Source organism: Onychostoma macrolepis, chromosome 08, assembly GCF_012432095.1.
Source record: "Onychostoma macrolepis isolate SWU-2019 chromosome 08, ASM1243209v1, whole genome shotgun sequence".
Classification (NCBI taxonomy): domain Eukaryota; kingdom Metazoa; phylum Chordata; class Actinopteri; order Cypriniformes; family Cyprinidae; genus Onychostoma; species Onychostoma macrolepis.
In genome coordinates this window covers 24,689,105-24,709,776 of record NC_081162.1, presented here as the reverse complement: position 1 = coordinate 24,709,776, position 20,672 = coordinate 24,689,105, and the positions used below count along the sequence as shown (strand labels likewise).

At 36.4% G+C, this 20,672-nt stretch overlaps 1 protein-coding gene across 2 annotated transcripts; it reads right to left on the bottom strand.

The window, feature by feature from the left end:
• Nucleotides 1-158: 158 nt before the first annotated feature.
• hdac6 (histone deacetylase 6) lies at nt 159-14,955 on the bottom strand. Of its 2 annotated transcripts, none has more exons than XM_058783899.1 (28): nt 14,552-14,955; nt 13,975-14,070; nt 12,850-12,960; nt 12,410-12,495; nt 11,993-12,077; nt 11,870-11,910; nt 11,685-11,781; nt 11,290-11,387; nt 11,097-11,201; nt 10,625-10,693; nt 10,395-10,521; nt 10,079-10,144; nt 9,932-9,991; nt 9,758-9,847; nt 9,564-9,670; nt 9,423-9,490; nt 8,556-8,682; nt 8,299-8,427; nt 7,956-8,124; nt 7,654-7,856; nt 6,696-6,888; nt 6,465-6,614; nt 4,228-4,402; nt 3,761-4,122; nt 3,535-3,678; nt 2,144-2,290; nt 1,076-1,204; nt 159-917 (listed from the first exon to the last, which is right to left on the bottom strand). In XM_058783899.1, the coding sequence occupies exons 2-28, from the start codon at nt 14,035-14,037 to the stop codon at nt 849-851; spliced, it is 3,270 nt and encodes a 1,089-aa protein (XP_058639882.1). In that variant the 5' UTR covers nt 14,038-14,070; nt 14,552-14,955; the 3' UTR covers nt 159-848. The 2 variants fall into 2 exon arrangements, with proteins under 2 accessions (XP_058639882.1, XP_058639883.1); XM_058783900.1 differs by having other exon boundaries at nt 3,779-4,122.
• Nucleotides 14,956-20,672: the final 5,717 nt, after the last annotated feature.

Sequence of the window (20,672 nt, the reverse complement as noted above, 5' to 3'; positions counted from 1 at the left end):
TTTATATATATTTCTTATTTGTACACATTTGGTACTAGTATTGCAACCTTTATGAGTAAACAAGGTACAAAGGTGCACCTTTTGAAAGGGTACCGCCCCAGTGACAGCTGATGTACCTTTTTTCTGAGAGTGTATAATTATAGAACAGAAGAAGCATGGAACAGAAGAGTTTTTATTTAGAATGCAACATATATCAAGAGTTACAAAGTGAGATTTTCCAAAGGTTCGAGTCACTGTGCTTGTGCAAAAAGAAACAAAAAAAAGAAAAGAAACCCAAAATAACTCATTACAGCCTGTCCTCAGATGCTGTTTAAGTTAATATTGCACTATTTATTGCTTTCAGTTTAAGGTCGTTTTGTAATTTCCACAGTTTGATCGTCTTGGCCCGGAGTCGTACAATGAAAACAGGAATGCTTCAACAATGCGGTGCAAACGCTGTTGGTTGTGCACTGAGAACGTAATACATTTGAAACACTAAATACTACAGATTTGGCTGGTGTGGTTTTAGCACCATGCTACCATTCTTCTGCAAGAACTCTTCATAAAATCAAAGTACTGTTTGGAAAAAAAATGCAATGACAATTTGTAGAGAGGGTACCTTTTTAAACTTAAGATTTTCTTTTAAAATCCAACAAATTCCCTTAATAAAATCAGTCTTTTGGCAAACAACCTCACAACTGGCACAAGCAGAATCTATGAAGTATGTTCAAGACATACAAGTGAGGAATGAAGACAGATAAACTGAAGAAACTTGCTTCCACTGCAGTTCAGTTTGGTCTCTTCACTGCATCTACATGCATGCAAACACACACACACACACACACACACGCTTTCTTCTCTCTGCTGGTTTAGTTGAAAGGAGGAATATCCTCTCCAAACTTCACGAGGTGAGCGGCATTTTTGGCTTCATGGAGCACCTGTGTGTGCAGAGACAGACAGTGACACAGCTGCAGTACATATGCTACAGTTACAATTTAATGAATTTCATAATGTACAACATTACAACAACACAACATTAACGTGTTGTCATTGATCATTCAGCAGATTACAGGCCCGTGATCTGGGCGGCACACACCTTGTTGTGGACGTATGACTCACAAGCGTAGCACCAGACAGAGAGGTCAGCGAAGCTCAGCACCACAGGGTGACCCGACTCCTGCCCGTGGGTCACCATGTGCTGGTTCACATAACGCCCGCAGAGCACCTGAAACGAAACTTCAAAATAGTGCTTCAACCACAATACCATTCATATGTGATCTGTAAAAAAATTATTGGTCTTATTCACTCATAAATGTGTGGAGTATTCATATTTATACACACAGGAGATCTTCATACGTTTTGCATATGCACAAAAATGAGTTCTCAACCCTCGTGTTGCGTTCCAGCGATTTTTGACCTAGAGAGGATTTTCTTTTTCCCAAAAATAGTTAATGTTGTGATATTGGGCTTAAACTTACTTAATGTTCCAAAAAAAATTTTTGTACGGTTTTAAGATGTTCCATCTTGCTACTGGTCAAAAATAACTGGCCTACAAAGAAATGTTTACACGTTTTTCATTATGTTATATTATTACCACATCTTGGATTCAGTTTTTTTATCAACATGTTTTCTTTCAATTAGCACAAGTTTTATATTTCTGTTTGGAACTGAGCTTATGCACCTCAGTTTATAAGTGAATACTGCCAAAATTATTCACAAATAATGTTGTTTTTTTTACTTAAAAACTGAGGTGCATAAACTCAGATCAAATAGATACAGGTACAAATGATTTTTTGTAATGATTGCTTTTACATAGTGGATAGCTATGTAATTCCCTGTATTCCCTGATGGGTGATCATTTCTATATTGCAAATGAAACGTGAATTGAATCATTCACTATTTTCTGTGCATTCTTAAAAACTAACAACTCATACATGGATTGAAGTGATGTACATTCCCTTACATCATACATTTTTTCATACATTTCCCACATTTTTTCCATTTGCATGCACGGATAATGAATGAGAGCCAGTGTGCATCACTGTTGGCAGTGACAAGCCGCAACTCTAAACTTCCTTCAGCACTCTGTAAGGCTGCTACATGAATGAGTTTGGCACATCTATGTGTTGTTTTTGCTGTGACTTTAAGCGTCATTAGCTGTCACCTTGTAGCAGAAGAGGCAGATCCAGTTTTCTGTATCACCTCCACACTCTTCACACGGCAGGAAGACATCGATGCCACCTGCGGGCACCGGTTGCACTGACTCCAAGTGTGGGCACCATGGCAATGGGTCCACCACATACATGGTGTCCTAGCAACAAAAGCCACATGATTGGATCACCACTCAAATTCACATTTACAATATCACCCAGAGCATTGAATGACATAGAATGAAAACAAGAAATCCAGCTCTCAGCGACAGCAACATTCTTAAATTCACCAGCATATATATATATATATATATATATATATATATATATATATATATATATATATATATATATATATATATATATATATACACACACACACACACACAAAGCTGGATAGTAACTGATTACGTGTAATCTGGATTATGTAATCAGATTCCAAAAATAAAGTCGTTGTAATTAGATTAAATCGGAATCAGACTACAGTTACTTTTTTATTGATTACATGATTACATATCATTCGCACAATAGTGTTTTATTTTGATTGATGTCATTTTAAAATGCCTTATTTTAATTTTACATTTTTATGATTTAATGAATTATTAGCTTTTCAAACCCCCTGCAGTTCCTTCATGAACCCCAGTTGGGAAACCCTGATAATGTAATGTTTAATGCTCTTCATTTTGTTAATAACAACAAACAAAATAGAGTAAATTTGCTTACTCTTTTTTATATCAATATGGTACAAGATTATCCTATTTAAATCGATGTGATTTAGGTCAAAGAAACGAGTTAGGTCAAAGAAATCTAAAAGTAGTAAATCTAAAATGTGTTATGTAATGGATTATGTTACTAATTAAAATTTTTGTCATATAATTTGGAATCAGTAATGGACTACAATTTTTAAGTAATATATAGAGATATACAGAGAGAATATATATATATATATATATATATATATATATATATATATATATATATATATATATATATATATATATATATATATATATATAGATAGAGAGAGAGAGAGAGAGAGAGAGTGTAAATATCATAAATAAAAAAAATGTATTACTTAATTATCTTTGTATTTATATTTGTATTTATCTATTAACTACTAATAAATATCTATATTTTTAAAATATAAATATATAAAAAATACTACTACTACTACTACTACTACTACTAATAATAATAATAATAAATCATAAATAAACAATAATAAAATATAATATTCTATATACTTATTTTTATTGTTTTAATATATAATTAATGTAATATATATATATATATATATTTTTATTACAAGTATAAAAATATCTATAAAAAAAAAAAAAACATAACTAAATGTATGAGCCACATTTAACCGCAATGTTATTTTGCTAACATAATTTTAATACGTTACCAAATCCGTGGCTTGTGCTCCAAAGACACTTTCTAAGACTGACATCATAGTGGCTTGACCACCAGCGGCCTCCAGCACTGAGTCCTTCTGGTCATCCACGGCAGCTAAATTTCCAGTGACCACAGACTCCAGGATTGTCCGGTCCTGTTCAACAGACCATATTTGATGACTGAATACATTACTAGTCACCAAAAACATACTGCTAATGACATTAGAGAATGCTTACAGGCGTCTCTGTTTTTACCGTCGTAATCTCCGCATGCGTGTCTTCTCCAGCTCTGGCTTTCTCTGACTTGAGTTTTAGGGGTGAATCTGACTCCCGGCCTGCTGAATCCCTCTGTGGGGTGGGTTTCACCTTCCGTCTGGCTCCTCCGATGGGGACTGATGCTGGGCAGGGGTTAGATGAGGTACTCGTGTTGAGATTCAGAGAGAGCAGGTCCTTACTGAGCTCATCAAGGCCCGACTGCTCAAGATGCTCAAGTGTCTGTCCAGGGGTGGACTGGCGAGGAGATTTCTTGCCCTTGCCCGCCGATGCCCGCTTGCCTTTCGATTTAGGAGACGGCAAAGCCAAACGAAGTGACTCTGGAACTGATATAAACACAAAAACAAAAGCATGTTCAAACAATTATCCTGTTCTTACAATTGAATTCTTCAGACTTAACAGGAAGCACACTTTTCGATATGCAAACTCACTCTGTATTCTCAGAGAGCTCCAGAAGGGGGCGAAAGCACGCAGGACATTGTTAATCGTGACAGTGGCGTTGGTCTTTGGAGGCGGCAGATGGTCTAGAGGTGGAGGTGAGTCTCCTAGCAACATACTGGTGCACATGGACATTGACTCAGAGATGGAGGTGAGGTTATATCCTCCCTATGGTTGAAAAGGGTAAAAACAGTTTATGTTATTTTAAACTGTCATTAAAATAGGCTATTTTCAAGGCAAAAACAATAATAAAAAAAAAAATACAAGTATAACAAATACAATACAAACCAGCAAACAAACAAACAAGTTATATTACACAAGATTTTTTTACATTAACATGATAAAAAAATTCAAAAACTTTTTCTGGCAAAATTATACTAAACAACTCTTTAAGCGAGTTCACTTCATAAAAGAGTTTTCTACACACATTAAAAGCTGGACAGTCCAATAAAATATGTTTGACAGAAAGGGGAATCTTGCAAAACATGCATTGAGTAGGGTCTTCACCTTTAGAGTCAGCAAAGTAAATTTAGACAAAAACTGATTTAAACTTTTCTTAAGGTTGCAAAGCAAAATCACCTAGCAACATTACATCTTTTCCCCCACTTCTTTTCGTAATAATCATTACTAGATTAATAATCACAATATAGCTATTTTTTATATTATCTTTGTTGTCATAAATAAGAACCGATGCAAAAAAAATATAAGAAAGAAACATTACTTTTTTTCATTTTACATCTAAACATAAGCATTCAAATAAGAAAAACAAATAGTAAAATGTAAACATCACTTAAGTGTGTTCATTACAAATAAATTGATTGTTAAAACTACAAAAGCAGTTCAATCAAGAGCAGAGAGTGATTCCCTCTTTTGTTTTATCGTTTGATTAAAGTCCATGTGAACCGGAAGTTGTGACATATTTCCAGCTGAAACAGAATACTGAATAGAGGGCATGGTTTTATTTTGGCGCACCTCCTCTCTGTCTCTCACTCATTGGCAACCTAATGGTTGGAGGGGTGTGTTTAAGGATATTCTGTCCAAGCCATCAAACTGACGTCATCAGAGACGGAATGCTATTCCAGAGCGGAAGCAAATGTTCAGATTTTGATTAAAGATTACCAAAACAAACATTTATTTTCAGCGGATTAACTTTAACATTAATGCGACAGACGGCCTATATTAAGGCAAAGTGTAATGCACGGATCTAATACAGTATGTGACCCTGGACCACAAAACCAGTCAATTTTGGACAATATTTGGCCGAGATACAACTATTTGAAAATCTGGAATTTAAGGGTGCAAAAAAATCTAAATACTAAGAAAATCGCCTTTAAAGTTGTCCAAATTAAGTTCTTAGCAATGCATATTACTAATCAAAAATTAAGTTTTGATATATTTACAGTAGGAAATGTACAAAATATCTTCATGGAACATGATCTTTACTTAATGTCCTAATGATTTTTGGCATAAAAGAAAAATCAATCATTTTGACCCATACAATGTATTTTTGGCTATTGCTACAAATATACCCCAGCGACTTAAGACGGGTTTTGTGGTTCAGGGTCACATATAAGGTTACACATCCAATGTTTTTTCCCAACAGTTTCCTAAACATTCACTTAAGATATAACAGATTATTTTTGCATGAATACTTTATAGATCCATGCAAAATGCATGAAAACTTAATAGAGTCTTCATTGCACGAAGACTTTATAGAGTAGATTTATAGCCTACTGTAAATCTGTGTATATGTGTATCGGGATAGAGCGCTGTCAGTGTCATCTTTAGATGTCAGTCAGCACGAGAAGCGAGAGGAGAAAAGGTACTCCTCTCAGAAAATGTACAAATAAAGATACTTTTATATGATTGATTACTATTTGGAGCATTGGGATCGCTAGACGAGGGCTTAATGATCTAATTTTTGTGAAAACCTCAAATTCAACCTTCATTTTTCACTTTTTTTTGCCTGTAGCTCAAAATTAGCCTGTGTGCATTCCGACTCATTTTGCCAGCACGGGTCACATATGCTGATTTGCTGCTCAAGAAACATTTACTTTCATTATCAATGTTGAAAACAGTGCTGCTTCATTTTGTGGAAACTGTGATATGTCTCATGTGATACGTCTGGTGTCTAGAGACATTCTCTAGTTATTGATTTCAGAACAAGCCACTGAAAAACTCAACAGTACAAGGTGCAAACATTGTAAATGTGTGTGTGAATATAACCCACCTCCAGTATGACTAGCACTCTTCCTGCAGCCAGGCTCATTAACTGGTGGGTGAGGTGGGCGTAGCCCTCTGGGGTCACCTGATACCCTCCTAACGGATCACCTCGTGCTGCATCAAACCCAGCAGAGACCAGCACCAGCTCCGGGGCAAACTAGAACACAGACAACACTATTGAGTTCGTATTTAACTCCAAAAAACATCAGGTAAATAGGAACATATGATGTGATTTTACCTCTCTGGCTATCGGCATCACTATGTGATGGAAAGCCGCCAAGTATTCTGGGTCTCCCATCTTCCCTCCACTCCAGGGGATGTTGACATTGTATCCTCTGCCTTTCCCTTGCCCCACCTTATCATAGTTCGCATCCTCTGAACTGGGGAAGAATGTCCCGTCTTCGTAGCGATGCAGAGAGATGTACAGAACGCTGGGAGAACAGAAAGACATTTGATAGTATGTCAGCACTGCGACTGATCTAAAGCAACAATATTTATACATATGACAACATAAAGAGGACACATTAATAATGCAAATCCCTCTTGCCTATCCACCCAGACAAAACAAAACTGCAAAAATGGGTCATTTAGATTCATGGTTATGATGCACTAACCATCACACTTTAGCACTGACTGTTTTATGAATGCAATGTTGGTGTGGAAGTTAAATACTAGATTTGATCTGACCACAAATTGTTAGTCATTTAAGATGCAAATAGGTTAACCAATCAAACAAAAAAGATAACTTGCATTCAGAAGTCTTAAAGGTACAATATCAAAGCAGCTGGTTTAATTTCAGGCAAACTAAAATATGACTTTTTGGCAAAAGGAAAATTTTAAATTGTAAATTATGGACCTTTTAAGGATACCTGACTTTGGAATCCAGTCTAGTGTTTTATTTATGTACTATTATAGCATTTATTAATATTTTAAACATTTTTCTTTTAGTTTTATGCTTTTTATATTATATTTTTAGTTTTAATTTTTACTCATTTTGTTATGTGCTTTTGTCATTTTTACTCGTTTTATTAGTTATATTATTATTTATATAGTTTTACTACTTTATTCATTTATTTTATTAGTTTTAGTATTCAATTATTTTAGTATTATTATTTTTAATGTATCTATTTAGTTTTTGAGTTAACAATAACAGCACTGATCCAGGCCACTACTGTATATGTACTGTATTTGATTACCTGTCATCCTCCTCAAAGATGTGCTGTGTGCCGTTTCCATGATGAACATCCCAATCGAGGATGAGGACGCGCAGGGAATCGTGAGTGATGCTCTGGGCATAGCGTGCGGTCAAAGCGGCCGTATTAAAGAAACAGAAACCACAAGCCGTGTCTTTCTCTGCATGATGACCAGGAGGACGGACTATGGCCACACCGTTTCTCACCTACATAACCAAACAAACAACTGTGGAGATCTGGGAACAAATTCAAGCAGTACTACTGTGGCATTGTTTATTACTTATAAAGGTCACAAAATAACACACCTGGCCTGTGAGTATGGCCTGTATGGAGTTAAAACATGACCCAGCAGCCATCAGGGCGCAGGTGTAGCTTTCACTACTAATGTAGATGGAGTTGTAATTGTTTCCCAGTCGGTGCAGATCTCTGGGTTTCATGTGCTCTGTACTCTTTATAGTGCTTATGTGCTCAGAACTAGAGAGGTAAACAGACACAAATTGAATCAAATGCAATGTACAACATTAGTTTTAGTAAGAAATCACCACTAAACACGATTGAGGAAACATTGTGCAAATTAAATGGAGATTTGTATTTAAAGTTTTCTACATTAATGTGGTTGATACTGATTTTTACTCATTTGAATGTCACCTGTGACAGAGTGCCAGCTCTTCTTCTGTTGCTAGGCGAGCTGGTATCCGAAGGCAACGGGACAGCAGACCCAACTCCTCATGCCGGCAAAAGATGCGTGAAATTCTCTGAGGGAGCTCAGGATGATGACTGTGGGAATCAATACATTCTCATCTTATATATTATGAACAACCAAGAAATTAAAACACACACGAAATGAGAAAATTGTGACATTTTTAATAGGGATACTGTGGTGTTTATGTTATTAATGCTCTCACCCGTCCCACATGTTGTGATGAAGCATCATTCTCTGGTCGTAAACTAGTCCAGTGATCGCAGAGGAAGCCTTCACTTCTGCACACACTGGAGCAGGCAGGGGAGGGACATCGGACAGAGGACCACCCTCTGAAGAGCAAACACACATATTCAAGAGCCACAAAAAACATATAAACCTGTCAATCTTTCTATGGGGCCAGCTGTACCATATAATTTTTGAACAAAAAGGGTGATGAATGCTTTCTTTATATCTGAAGATGACAATAATATAATGTCCCATTAAAATATCAATGACCAATGAATTTCCATGGTGTTTGTTCCAGTAATTTGTGTAAAAGTCCAGTAAAAGATAATTTTGTAGAGATTTTTTATAGAGAGCTATTTCTAGCCAACTAAATATATATAAAAAAGTTTTTTTTAAACATAAAAAGTACATATTTTTTGTAAAGATATATTTTTCAATATAAAATGTATAAAAAAGTACATTGAACTATTATACTTATTTGTTTATTTAAATGTAGCTTTAAGATTTTATTCATTTCTATTGGGGATAAGAAGATTCACCGATTCGCTCGGTGCATTGGCAAAAAAAGTTAAAGATGCGATGCATCGGTTTAAAAAGTGTGCATCGGATACAATTTGGCATTTGTATCACGATGCATCATTTCTAACATATTTGCATCGGTAAAAAACGATTTATTTATATATATTTACTAGTGGATGTGCTATACTTTTATTGTTTAAAAAGTAACCAATAATCTGTGACCAGTACTTTATTAAATTAAATTCATACAATCTAACTAATTTGTGGACGCTTATTCTTAAGCAGCCCTTAATGTCGATCGTGGATCAAACCGATCAAATCTTACCAAACGTTTGAAGACTCTTCCAAAACGGATACAAGGCTGAGATGGTGTTTGAGATGGACTTCAGGGCACTGCAACAAAACATCAAAATTAAACACAGCAAACAGGGAGAATGCAGGGAGATGTGTTCCTCAGTTCACTCACCTTTCACTCGGAGCACCAGGAGAGATCAGATGAGGGCAAGGGTCACCCAGCAGTGACCTCACACTAGCACAAACACCCTCTGCTGTAGACTGGAGGTTATATCCACCCTAACAGATGAAACACTGGTGAGTCTGAGTGAGACGTTAACCCCAAAGAAGAAGATTTTATTCTCTCATGGCATAATACGATCGTACCTCAAGAGCCAGCACAAGTCGGCCCTGTGCTACACCTTTCAGCATGTGGGTGAGGACGGAGAAACACTGCGGACTCACTCTCATCTCACCCTAGACATAAAGAATGTTTTAAATAATTAAAATGCAAGGAGTTTTGGAAAATTATATTAAAGAGACTGAAGCTGAGCATCTCACCTTTGGGTCGCCGATCACAGAGTCAAATCCAGCCGCCACTAACACCAGCTGAGGCTGGAACTGTGCAGCACATACACAAGAGATCAGTCATTAATAAACAATAAAGCACTAATTCAGATGTGCAGGTGACTGATCTGACAGGTGTACCTCATACGCCACAGGCAGGAGAAGCTGCTGGAAAGCTGTGACGTAATCTCCATCCTCCATCCCTACCTGGAGTTAAAGAGATAAAGAGATCAGGCCATGTTCAGCACCAACTCACCACACTTCCATAGCATTTTATTTTTTCACTTATAGTCCAGTATAATGTTAGTGATAATTTAGTTTTGCATGACCATTTTCAACCTCAAATCTGACTAAAAATTAAATTAAACAGATGTCTTGAGGACTTCTGTATGCAAATATAAATTGGCTAATGTTTTGAAATGAGTCACGACAAGCAGAGTAAATTAGCGTGGTGTACCTTGTTCCAGGGCAGGTTGATATTGTAGCCCTGTCCTGCTCCTGAACCCACCGAACTGCTGTCAGACTCCTTGAGGTGCGGCCAGAACGAGCCGTCTTCATATCTGTGCACTGAGAAATACAGCACACTGCCACACGGGAAGACAGAGAGAGAATCTTTACAAATGACAGACATTCAGAGAGAATAAACGTAATATGATGTTCTGGTGCTTCAGATACAGACAGATTTACCTGGGATCCTCTTCAAAAATATACTGGATTCCCTGTCCGTGATGCACGTCCCAATCCACAATCAGAACTCTGGACGAGGAAAAAGCAACAACTCATGCTACAGATTCTCAAACCATAAATTTGATTAAAGTCAACATGAAACTGTGTTGGCAACACATTCAGTTTCTGTAATGTTACATATTTTCTGAATATTCAGAGGAAATAAATGTAAGAATTTGATTAGATCAATTCTGCATGTAAATTCATATCTTTTATTAATATTTTCTGTTGCCTATGCAGCCTTGGGCACATCAGTAAAAAAAAAAAAAAGCCATTTCAGAGGTGAAGAAAGTCATTATGTTTGATGAAAAAATATATATATATATATATTTACATCTATATTAGATGTGCTTCAATGAATCGCTCAATTTCAAAATGTCTTTAATAGAGTGCAAATAAAAGTGTGATGGTACAGCAAAATGCAGACTCTCACCGTTTAACTCCATGCTGTTTCTGAGCATAGCGTGCTGCTATGGCCACATTGTTAAACATACAGTAGCCGTTCATCTTATCTGCATGAGCGTGGTGACCAGGAGGCCTGCGTGTACAGAAGGAAAAAAAAACAGTAACTCAAATAGATCAATGATCTATATTAGAACTGCTAAGAATAACAGATGCCGTGAGACCTGTTGATGGAGAAGCCGTTACGCAGCTGTGATGCCATCACCTTATCCACCAGCTGGAGAACTGATCCCACTGCCAGACAAGAGGAGGTGAAAAACTCCTGGTGGAATTCAAAAATCCACAAAATTAAAACCATGTTGTTTGGCAACCATAAACAAATAAACTACATTCTAATTATTAAGTTTTTTTTTTTTTTTTTTTGTATCACTTTATAAAAGCAATAAGCCAAAAGAGACTTTGATTCATGATCAAGTCCTTTATAGGCAATAATGGCAAATATAGTCAACATCATCTTTAAGAAACATCCAGGAATGTACTGGATTAAGATGAACACTGAAACATTGGAACTGGAATAATAAGCACAGGACTGGTGAAGACTTGTGATTAGTCGACTTACGGGATGAAGGTAGACCGAGTCATATTTATCAGCCAGAGTCTTCAGCTCCTCCTCTGTCATTTTCTGAGTGGATTTCATCAGCTCTACATACTCCTTCCTATTGTGCACAACACATTCCCCCATGTGGCGTAAGATAAGCATAAAACCAACTCGATTAATGGTGTCAGTCTTGCATATAAACTTACGTATGAACGAGTAACAGCTCGTCTTCTGACACAGCTCGGGCCTTAAAAATAAAGCAATTAAAACTCAGGAATTCAGTTACAAACCTGTTAAAAATAACACCATCACTACAAGAGTATCTCTACCTCTACTCGTACGCAGCGTCCCAGCAGACCTTCCATCTCCAGCATCTCCATCACACTGCTCACTCTCGCTGGACACTCTGGGTGACTGAAAACAAAGACATTGTTACAGAATAACTTCGCAAAGTGAACAATTTGAAACGAGGTTAAGTATCAAGAATAAGTGCAACTTTTTTTGGATTAAATCACTAAAAATACTATTTCTATTTTAACATCTTCAAACAAATGCTCAATTCAAGTTGGTACAAACTTAATGCATATGACTAGAACGTTCTATCTTTGAATGCTTCATAGCATCTACTGGAGAGTCTTAAATGGTTCCCAAAGTACTTTCTTTCTTAATTAAAAGAAAAAAATGAGACAGAATTTTCAGTTTTAAGCAAACTATTGTCAGTTAATTTAACCATCCTTAAGCATCACCTGGCATCCCAGAGGCAGTGAAAGTGAGTAAAGGCATCTACGTAGACGAGACCTGTTCCTGTTGCTTTAGTCTTACCACGAACATCCTAAAAAACATCCCAAAAACATTCAAACAGCCGTTCCAAAAGCATTCCATCTTCTGCAATACTGCATATGCGTAACTGAACATGTACAAAATGGTTTTGCCATTCTACAAGCTACTTGTAATCTAAAGTAGTTAAGTACAATAATGCTAGCTTTATGAAATAGTACGTAAGCTACTGGACAAGGAAAGAATTGAGAGAGGAAATAAATTGCAAGGAAAATAATGTTGCAATAACAGAAATATTTTCATATAAACAGGCTGTTTTATTTATGCAAAATGAATTTTGTGAAATATAATACAGACAATTCTTGACAAGTTTCATGAGAAAACACACTGACTGTGATTAAGTGTTTACCAAGTTTTGGAGCTCATTGCTCATCTCCTCTTCCTCTTTGCTCCGATCCATTCTGCCCTTCCTCCGCGCCTCCTGTAGATTCTTCTTATGGTTTGAATTGTTGTTTTCTCTCTGAAGAGCACAAAGGACTTTTAGGGAGACTTGCACGCAGCCCAAAACAGGAATCCAAATAAAGCACTGGCTCCCACATCTGACATTTAAAAATGAGCAAAACAGAGCAAGACACTGCATAGATCAAGTGGGCAAACTTCAAGAACATCTGTGGATTATTAACCCCTAAATGAAGCTACTCATGTACACACTGGTCAAAACAGCAAATGATCAACATACAGGTGCTGAACACAGTCTTAAAGGAATACTTCATCCAAAAATGAAAATAATAACACACCTACAGGCCATCCAAGATGTAGATGAGTGTCTTTTCTTCATCAGAACAGATCTGGAGAAATTTAGCATCACTTGCTCACCAATGGATCCTCTGCAGTGAATGGGTGCCGTCAGAATGAGAGTCCAAACAGCTGATAAAAACATCGCAATAATCTACAAGTAACTCACTTGACTCCAGTACATCAAATTACGTCTTGTGAAAAACTGCATGGTTTTAAGAAACAAATCCATCATTAAGGGGTTTTAACTTCAAACCTTCACTTTTGGCCAAAATACAAGGACATAATATTTGAACGTCCTTCCCACACCTCTCACAGCAACATCCACTGTTTGCAGTTGTAAACAGTGCTTGATCTCTGCATATTTCTCTCCTGATTCAGATTGATTTTCCACTGTGCATATTATGGATAGAGGACTTGTAATAAGCAAATATTTGAAGTTAAAAATATCTTGAATGATTTTTTTCTTACAAACATGCAACCAACACTCAGCTGTTTGGACTCTCATTCTGACGGCACCCATTCACTGCAAAGGATCCAATGGTGAGCAATTGATGCAATGCTAAATTTCTCCAAATCTATTCAGATTGTTTTTTTTTTTTAAAAAGAAAAGAAAAAGAAAACACTTCTACATCCTGGATGCCCTAAGGGAGCGTAAACTTTTTTATTTTAAGTGAACTATTCCTTTAAATGGTCGACATGAATGTCTTCTGGCAATAGAATATAAACATTCTCTCACTTTGGTTTCTGGTGCTCCTCTCGGTGATCGAGTAGAACCTTTGAAATTTGGAACAGGATCCATCAGTTGAGGATTTTAGAGATCCACACCAAAAACCTTGAGAAGGTCCCAAATTGCATGTATAAGAAAGATCATTTATATGCAAGTACTAATAATTTAATAACAAAATAAAGGTTATTGCAGTTGCTACACTTAGTTTTATTGCATATACAGAATAAATCACCCAAGAAATTTGCTGTTGTCGCTATGAATGGAATAAATAGCAGTTCATAACATGACAGGCGTTTATATCATATTATTTATTTGTATGTAAAAAATAAATAATAATAATAAATATAATAGTAATAATAACATAATTAAAGAAAAAGTTTCTCATTAATAAATTAATATAATAAATGAACATAAATGAAAAATAAAAGCATACATCCATTCAATCATTCTGCTTTTCCACAAATTCGATATCAAGAGCAAAATATTAGCATACTTAATGAGACGTACAAAACAGACCAATTCATTTTCTTTCTTAAAAATGAAAGTGACAGATGTCTCAAGAATGTACAGAACAGGTTTTACTTACTGCTTTTAGAAATGTCTGACTTGTATGAAAAGATATGAACAGATTTGCGGTCAGATTCTTATGCCGTTGGCAAAAACACACTTTGAAATTCAGATATTATATTAAAAAAGACCAATCTGCCAGTCATTTGAGCTTCAAGCTGCCTGCTTTCCTAAGTTTCCGTGCCTGTTGTTATTCTCTGGACTGGGCATAAAAGTGGAAAATGAACGCTGCAAAATGGGGACAGCATAGCAAATTCAACTGTAAGTTCAATATTCACTAGAAAGGGTACGAAGGAGCACAATAATGTTTTGTTTGGAAATGCTAACGGCTAACACGCCCAATTGTGCAGAGCAGTAGAAGCGAATATGTTTCTATGAACTACTTCCTATGAGACATAAAGCGGTTTATCCTCTAGGGGGCGCGTGGAGGCTCGGACGTCAATAAATTACACTTAATAAAGCGTATTAAAAAGTAAATTTTTATTTGAAATCACGTGGTTTCTGACATAAAACTTAAAAAAAAAATCCTCTAGTAATCTCTATAAAAGGTAATTTACAGTAAACATAGACGACTGTGATCGGTCCGTCCTAATCGAGTTGATATGTCCACCTGAATAACTAAACTTCAAAACTCGGTCTACTGAATTGAGAATATAAAATAAATGGTTAAAAATACACAGCGTACCAAACCAACTAAACATCGCTTCCTCATCGCTGCGCTGCGCCCCGCCCCCTTTATCACCCGCTCCTTACGTTAACTACCGTTCTTCCCGTTTATTATTCTACTAGGCGCACTGAAATTACGTCATTAACGCACAGCGCGCGCTCGCTCGCTCGCTGCTGTCTGTGCGGTTACGCTAGAGGTCAGTGTTGCGCATTTACCAAGCGTTAAAGAAAAGTTATGATTATTATATGACAAAATTGTTAATTCGCTTGGCACGTGAGACTTTACATGTATCAAAATTCTCAAAGACAGATTCAGAGATATAACTGTGCACACAAGTACACCCTGGTTATTTATTTATGTTTTTATTTATTTATTTTAACCCTAAAACAGGCAAGAGTGGAAAATGATCAGCAAAAAATCATTTCGTGTCACTTTTTATATCATCTGGACTTAAGTAAAACATATTCAAAATCATTTTTGTAATATTTGATATATTTTGGATTTTATGAGTTTCTGTTTTAGGGTATAAAAACACCCCAAGTCATCAATAATTCTATGATTTATTTAATGCAAACAAATATGGATTATTCAAAATATGCTGCATGTATAACATGTCTAAAAGTGTCCTAAAATTGAGGCATATACATTTTTTGTATTTTTAAATTTTTGAACCGTCTCATCTTTATCCTCAGGGGTGGGCAATTCCAACCCTTGAGGTAGAGGTCTGCATTCCCGCGGCTCTCCCGCGGGTTCCGACCAGATTTCTTGCGACGGGGGATTAAATCCCCGAATAAAACGCAGTAGCGGTCGGTAACTCTGGTGTAATTTGAACAGGAGCGGGCAGTTTAACAATATCCTGTTCCCGACATCCTTTCAGAACAGCATATCTGCACTTTATTCTCATTGACCACCTGCACAGCCTGCACTCATGAACCAGTGCTCTCTGCGTCACGCGTTTCATTTGCGGGGTATGTGCACGCAGCATGTGCATAACGGTCCTCAGCAGTGTTGCCAACTAATTTTCAGAGAAAGTTGCTGAAGGAAGGTCGATTTGTTGCTAAAAGGCGTTATGATGTCATTGCGCGATGATGTCATTGCGTAATCACGATGCAAAATTGTGTCACAGCATCAAATCTCAGCAAAAAAAAAAAAAAATTTTATATATGTTCATTTAGGTTTGTAAAATAATATGCATAATATGATTGTGGCAGAGTGGTCAGGTAGGGAAAATTACCAATAACAATGGACACAAATCCTATGGTCGACTACGCCACCCCGAATGTACCGGGACATAACAGCCCTATACAAGGGCACACAGGTTCGTTGCCAAAGGCAGCAATATTATCAGTCTGCAATACCGGAGGCCGCACTTTCAGGACCGCAGTTGTAGGACTGCACTTCTAGGACCCTAGTTTTTTGTGACAGCGCCACCTACCGAGCCGGAGAACCGCAGTCCCAGGAACGCATTTCAGGAATACATTTTTAAAATTGTGTATATTTTCAAATAATATATTACAACAGTTGAACTTGAACACACACAAAAACAAATTTGTTCATGACGTGAACCACATAGAAAGAACTTCATGGACGACGTCTTCACTGACTCCTGAGAGAGAGAAAGAGAGAGAAGTGAATGAAATAAGGAACATTTAGTTGAACATGTTCTACTCTCTAATTTTAAATTTCATATTTAAAAGATCTTAGTTACCACAGAGCGCACACACATATACGATCCAAAAATAATTATATCAATCTTCATACCAATTAACGTTCATAATACTATTATTGCATAGCTACTGTTCAAAGATTTGGAAAAATTTTATTTTGATGTTGCGGGAACAAAGGTTCTTGAAACATTCATGTCAATAAAGCCCATCTGAACTGAGAAAAAAAATAGAGAGAGATGCAAGAAATCTGAATAGAAATAACATATTATTGACATGACTTTAAATATTTAAAGCACACGTTGTGATGTATGCAGCAGCACTACCACCACCTGGATGCTCTCCCCTCTTTTCTCAGTTGATGCGGTCCTAGGATTGCGTTCCTGAAAATGCAGCCTCCGGTTTTGCAGGCAGATGCTACAAAGGCAGGGTGAGCATGGAGACATAGACAGATTATAAACAATTTATACACAAAACTGAAACATTAATTTAACACATTGGAATTTTTGCACACGATATCCTAAACCAAATACACAAATTTACTCCATGTGGACACACTAAAAGACTACAACCCCGCTATAAAAGCTTCTACTCCTAAGTGATAAACGGGTTAACTGGTACAGGCTTCAAAACAATAAACATTCAAAAATACAAAATTCTCATTTTCATACCACAAAACAATCTATTCCAAAAGGAGCACACACACAAAGAAATTCAACTACTAATACAATCAAATGAAAAGAACAAAACAAAAACGAGCAGTCATGTACACCAACGAGAGGAACAAAATGGCCGACCAAGGCCAAATATCTTATTTGCCACCCAGCTAACTCATACACAAGTTAACAAAGTTATTGCTCATGAATGAAGAAAAAGAAAACAAAATTAACCAAAATAAGACCAAGACAAAAAAAGTTAAAACAAAGCAGCAGTGCAGTCACATCACTGACTGACATTAGTCTCCAACCAAGTTACTGGAACCCCTGGATGTGCAGTTACCTGCTGAACATAAGACAAAAAGGATTATCTACAATATTACACTCATTAAAACACATGACAAACTCCCATCATACATACCATGTAGCAAAATGCACGGTCGCTCCCCACGCAAGACGACCAAAAAAAGACAACAAATAAAGCCTCTCCTTATGAAAGACAAAATCCTTTATATAACTAGGAGACTAACCTGAAAAAGGCCTACAGGAGGATGCACCAAGCCCTCTCCCTTGTTCATAATGACGTACTTTCACAGAGGTCTAGTACCAAGGATGATGCATCCTGAGCAATCAAGCAAGGACGCTGATAGGTTCATAGGATTTAAACCATGTTAACCAATCACAAAGGAGTAAGGACACTAATAGGCTCACAGGCTGGCATGACATCAGCCAATCATACCCGGGCTATACCTTACCCGGCTACATAATATTAAAATATAAATAACATTAATTTAATTAATTAACATATATAAAATATATTTTTTTGCTGAGATTTTATGTTGTGACACAAGTTTGCATCCTCATCCATCTTCAAGAATCGATTCGAATTTCGAATTCTCTAACTCTAGCTCTCTCTATTCTAATTCTATTTTATCTATCTGTCCTCTTTGTATTTATTAGTCTTCTTTGTATCTATCTGACCCTCTAACATAGCTTTCTTTTTTTACATTCTATCTACTTGTTTTCTTTATAAAAAAAAAAATTAAAAAAAGAAAAAAACACTTGCTACGTGCTAACCGAGACTTGTTATAGCGCTTGCATATTGTTGCTCTTATGTTGGTTTTGATTGCTTCTATTGTCCTCATTTGTAAGTTGCTTTGGATAAAAGCGTCTGCTAAATGACTAAATATAAATAACTGTATTTTAAATACATTGAATTATTGAACAGCTAGTAAACTAGTAATACTACACATTCTCAACAATTATGCTTTAAGCAGTGTATTAGTAGCATGTTACACTCTAAGAAAAGTCTGTACAAATAGGGCACAATCTATTATGTTAATATGAAAGAAATTTCCATATTGTTTTATTTACCTGCATTTTAAATTACACATTGTATTTTTGGGTTACTGGGTTATAATGGATAATGTCCTGGAAAATATCTTTTCTATTTTTCATAGACTGATCAACAATCGCAGGTACACGCTACTAACAAAGTGTATCATAAATGAACAATTATTAAATTATTGTTATTATTGAATTGAACAATTGCAAATAGCAGCTAAATCAATTCACATGAAGTGCTAGGCATCTTTGGTGTCCTCTTTTTGTGTAATTTGTATGGAAAATGTGTGCCTTTTTCACTTATCAAAAGTTGCTAAAAGTTGCCAAGTAAATTTTTAAAATTGCTAAATTTGTTGCTAGGTGCTTTTGGAAGAAAAAGATGCTAGGGTAGGGTGAAAAGTTGCTAAATCTAGTAACAAAATTGCTAAGTTGGCAACACTGCGAGCAGTGAGGATGCGCTGTCCTTGAAGAACGATCAACTCGGTTTTGTTTATATTTTGCTTAGCCTATCATTTTAAATGACAGGTGTCGTATTTACTTATTATTTTTCTCTCCGACACTTTTCCTACTGTGTTAACAGCAAAATGTTCAACTTTAGTATTTTGACAAGACCAATAAAATAACTAATAGGCTATTTTGTACAACCTACATTTGTTTTTCTCTGCGACACTTTTTCCTATTGTGTTGTAAATGTTAAACGAATTGTATCCTGACAAGACGAATAAAAATACACTTTTTTTCCTACCGTGTTGGCAGCAGAATGTTAAACTAATTTTATGTCTTAAGATATAAGTGAATATATCACGGGAGCGGTGTGGGTGCGGAATAAAACCTTGCGGGAGCGGGACTAAAAAAACAGTCCCGTGCAGACCTCTACCTTGAGGTCCACTGTCCTGCATGGTTTAGCACCATCCCTAAACAATCATATGATGTAATTTATGTAACAAAATATAATTTTTTATGTAATCCTGAAGACTTCAGTCAGATTTTTCAGATGTGTTTGATCAGGGTTGGAGCTAAACGCTGCAGGATGGTGGCCCTCTAGGAGCAGGATTGGACACCCCTGTTCTACCATAAAATGAGCTGTGAAACCCTGCAAGAGAAAAATCTAGTTAAAAATGCAAAGATGTAGTCAATTAATGTAATATTATCCATTTTACATGCAAATATTAACATTTGGACAATTTTTAAACTCAAAATAAATAGAATGGGGACTGTGTACAGGGAGCCTATAGAGGCCAGGAAGGCCTATAAGGCTCTTCCCTAAGGGCCCCTGGCCCCGGAATGCGATTTCTACTGATGGGGATCTGCACTCCTTGATGTGATTTATAACCCCCATCCACCCCCACCCCACTTCTCAGAGAGATTTTTTTTATCAAGCGGCTCCTTTCTGTGATTTCTGTGTATTTTCTGTGTATCTTCTACACCCCTCCCCCATACCACCCCAGAATTCACAATAATGAAAGAACCAGAACTGGGGGCACAATTTACCTTGTGACACCATTCATTGTCAATACTGAGGATAATCCTTTTTTTATACCATATTTCAAAATGCGATAAAAAACAACACGAACATATGACTTTTTCTTTTTCAACATCTCAAGACAATGTCCACAATTAAAACTAATAGTTGTATTGCATTTTTTTGCTGAAAAAAGTAAGATTAATATATGCCTACTTTCTACATTTTCTGAATGTCCAGCCCCATGGGCGGACGTGTTGGCTTTAGGTCAAACTGACAAAACGAGCACAGAAAATCTGAACCAAGCCATGTGACCCCCATACTCCACTCAACATACCCTCAACTAT

Excerpts from the sequence above, each read along its gene's own strand:
- hdac6 (XM_058783899.1), bottom strand. The coding sequence starts at position 14,037 with ATGGATCCTGTTCCAAATTTCAAAGGTTCTACTCGATCACCGAGAGGA. Across the intron at positions 3,679-3,760 it reads CGGTAAAAACAGAGACGCCT|GACCGGACAATCCTGGAGTC; the intron begins GTAAGCATTCTC and ends TCTGTTGAACAG. Across the intron at positions 2,291-3,534 it reads GAGCACAAGCCACGGATTTG|GACACCATGTATGTGGTGGA; the intron begins GTAACGTATTAA and ends TTTTGTTGCTAG.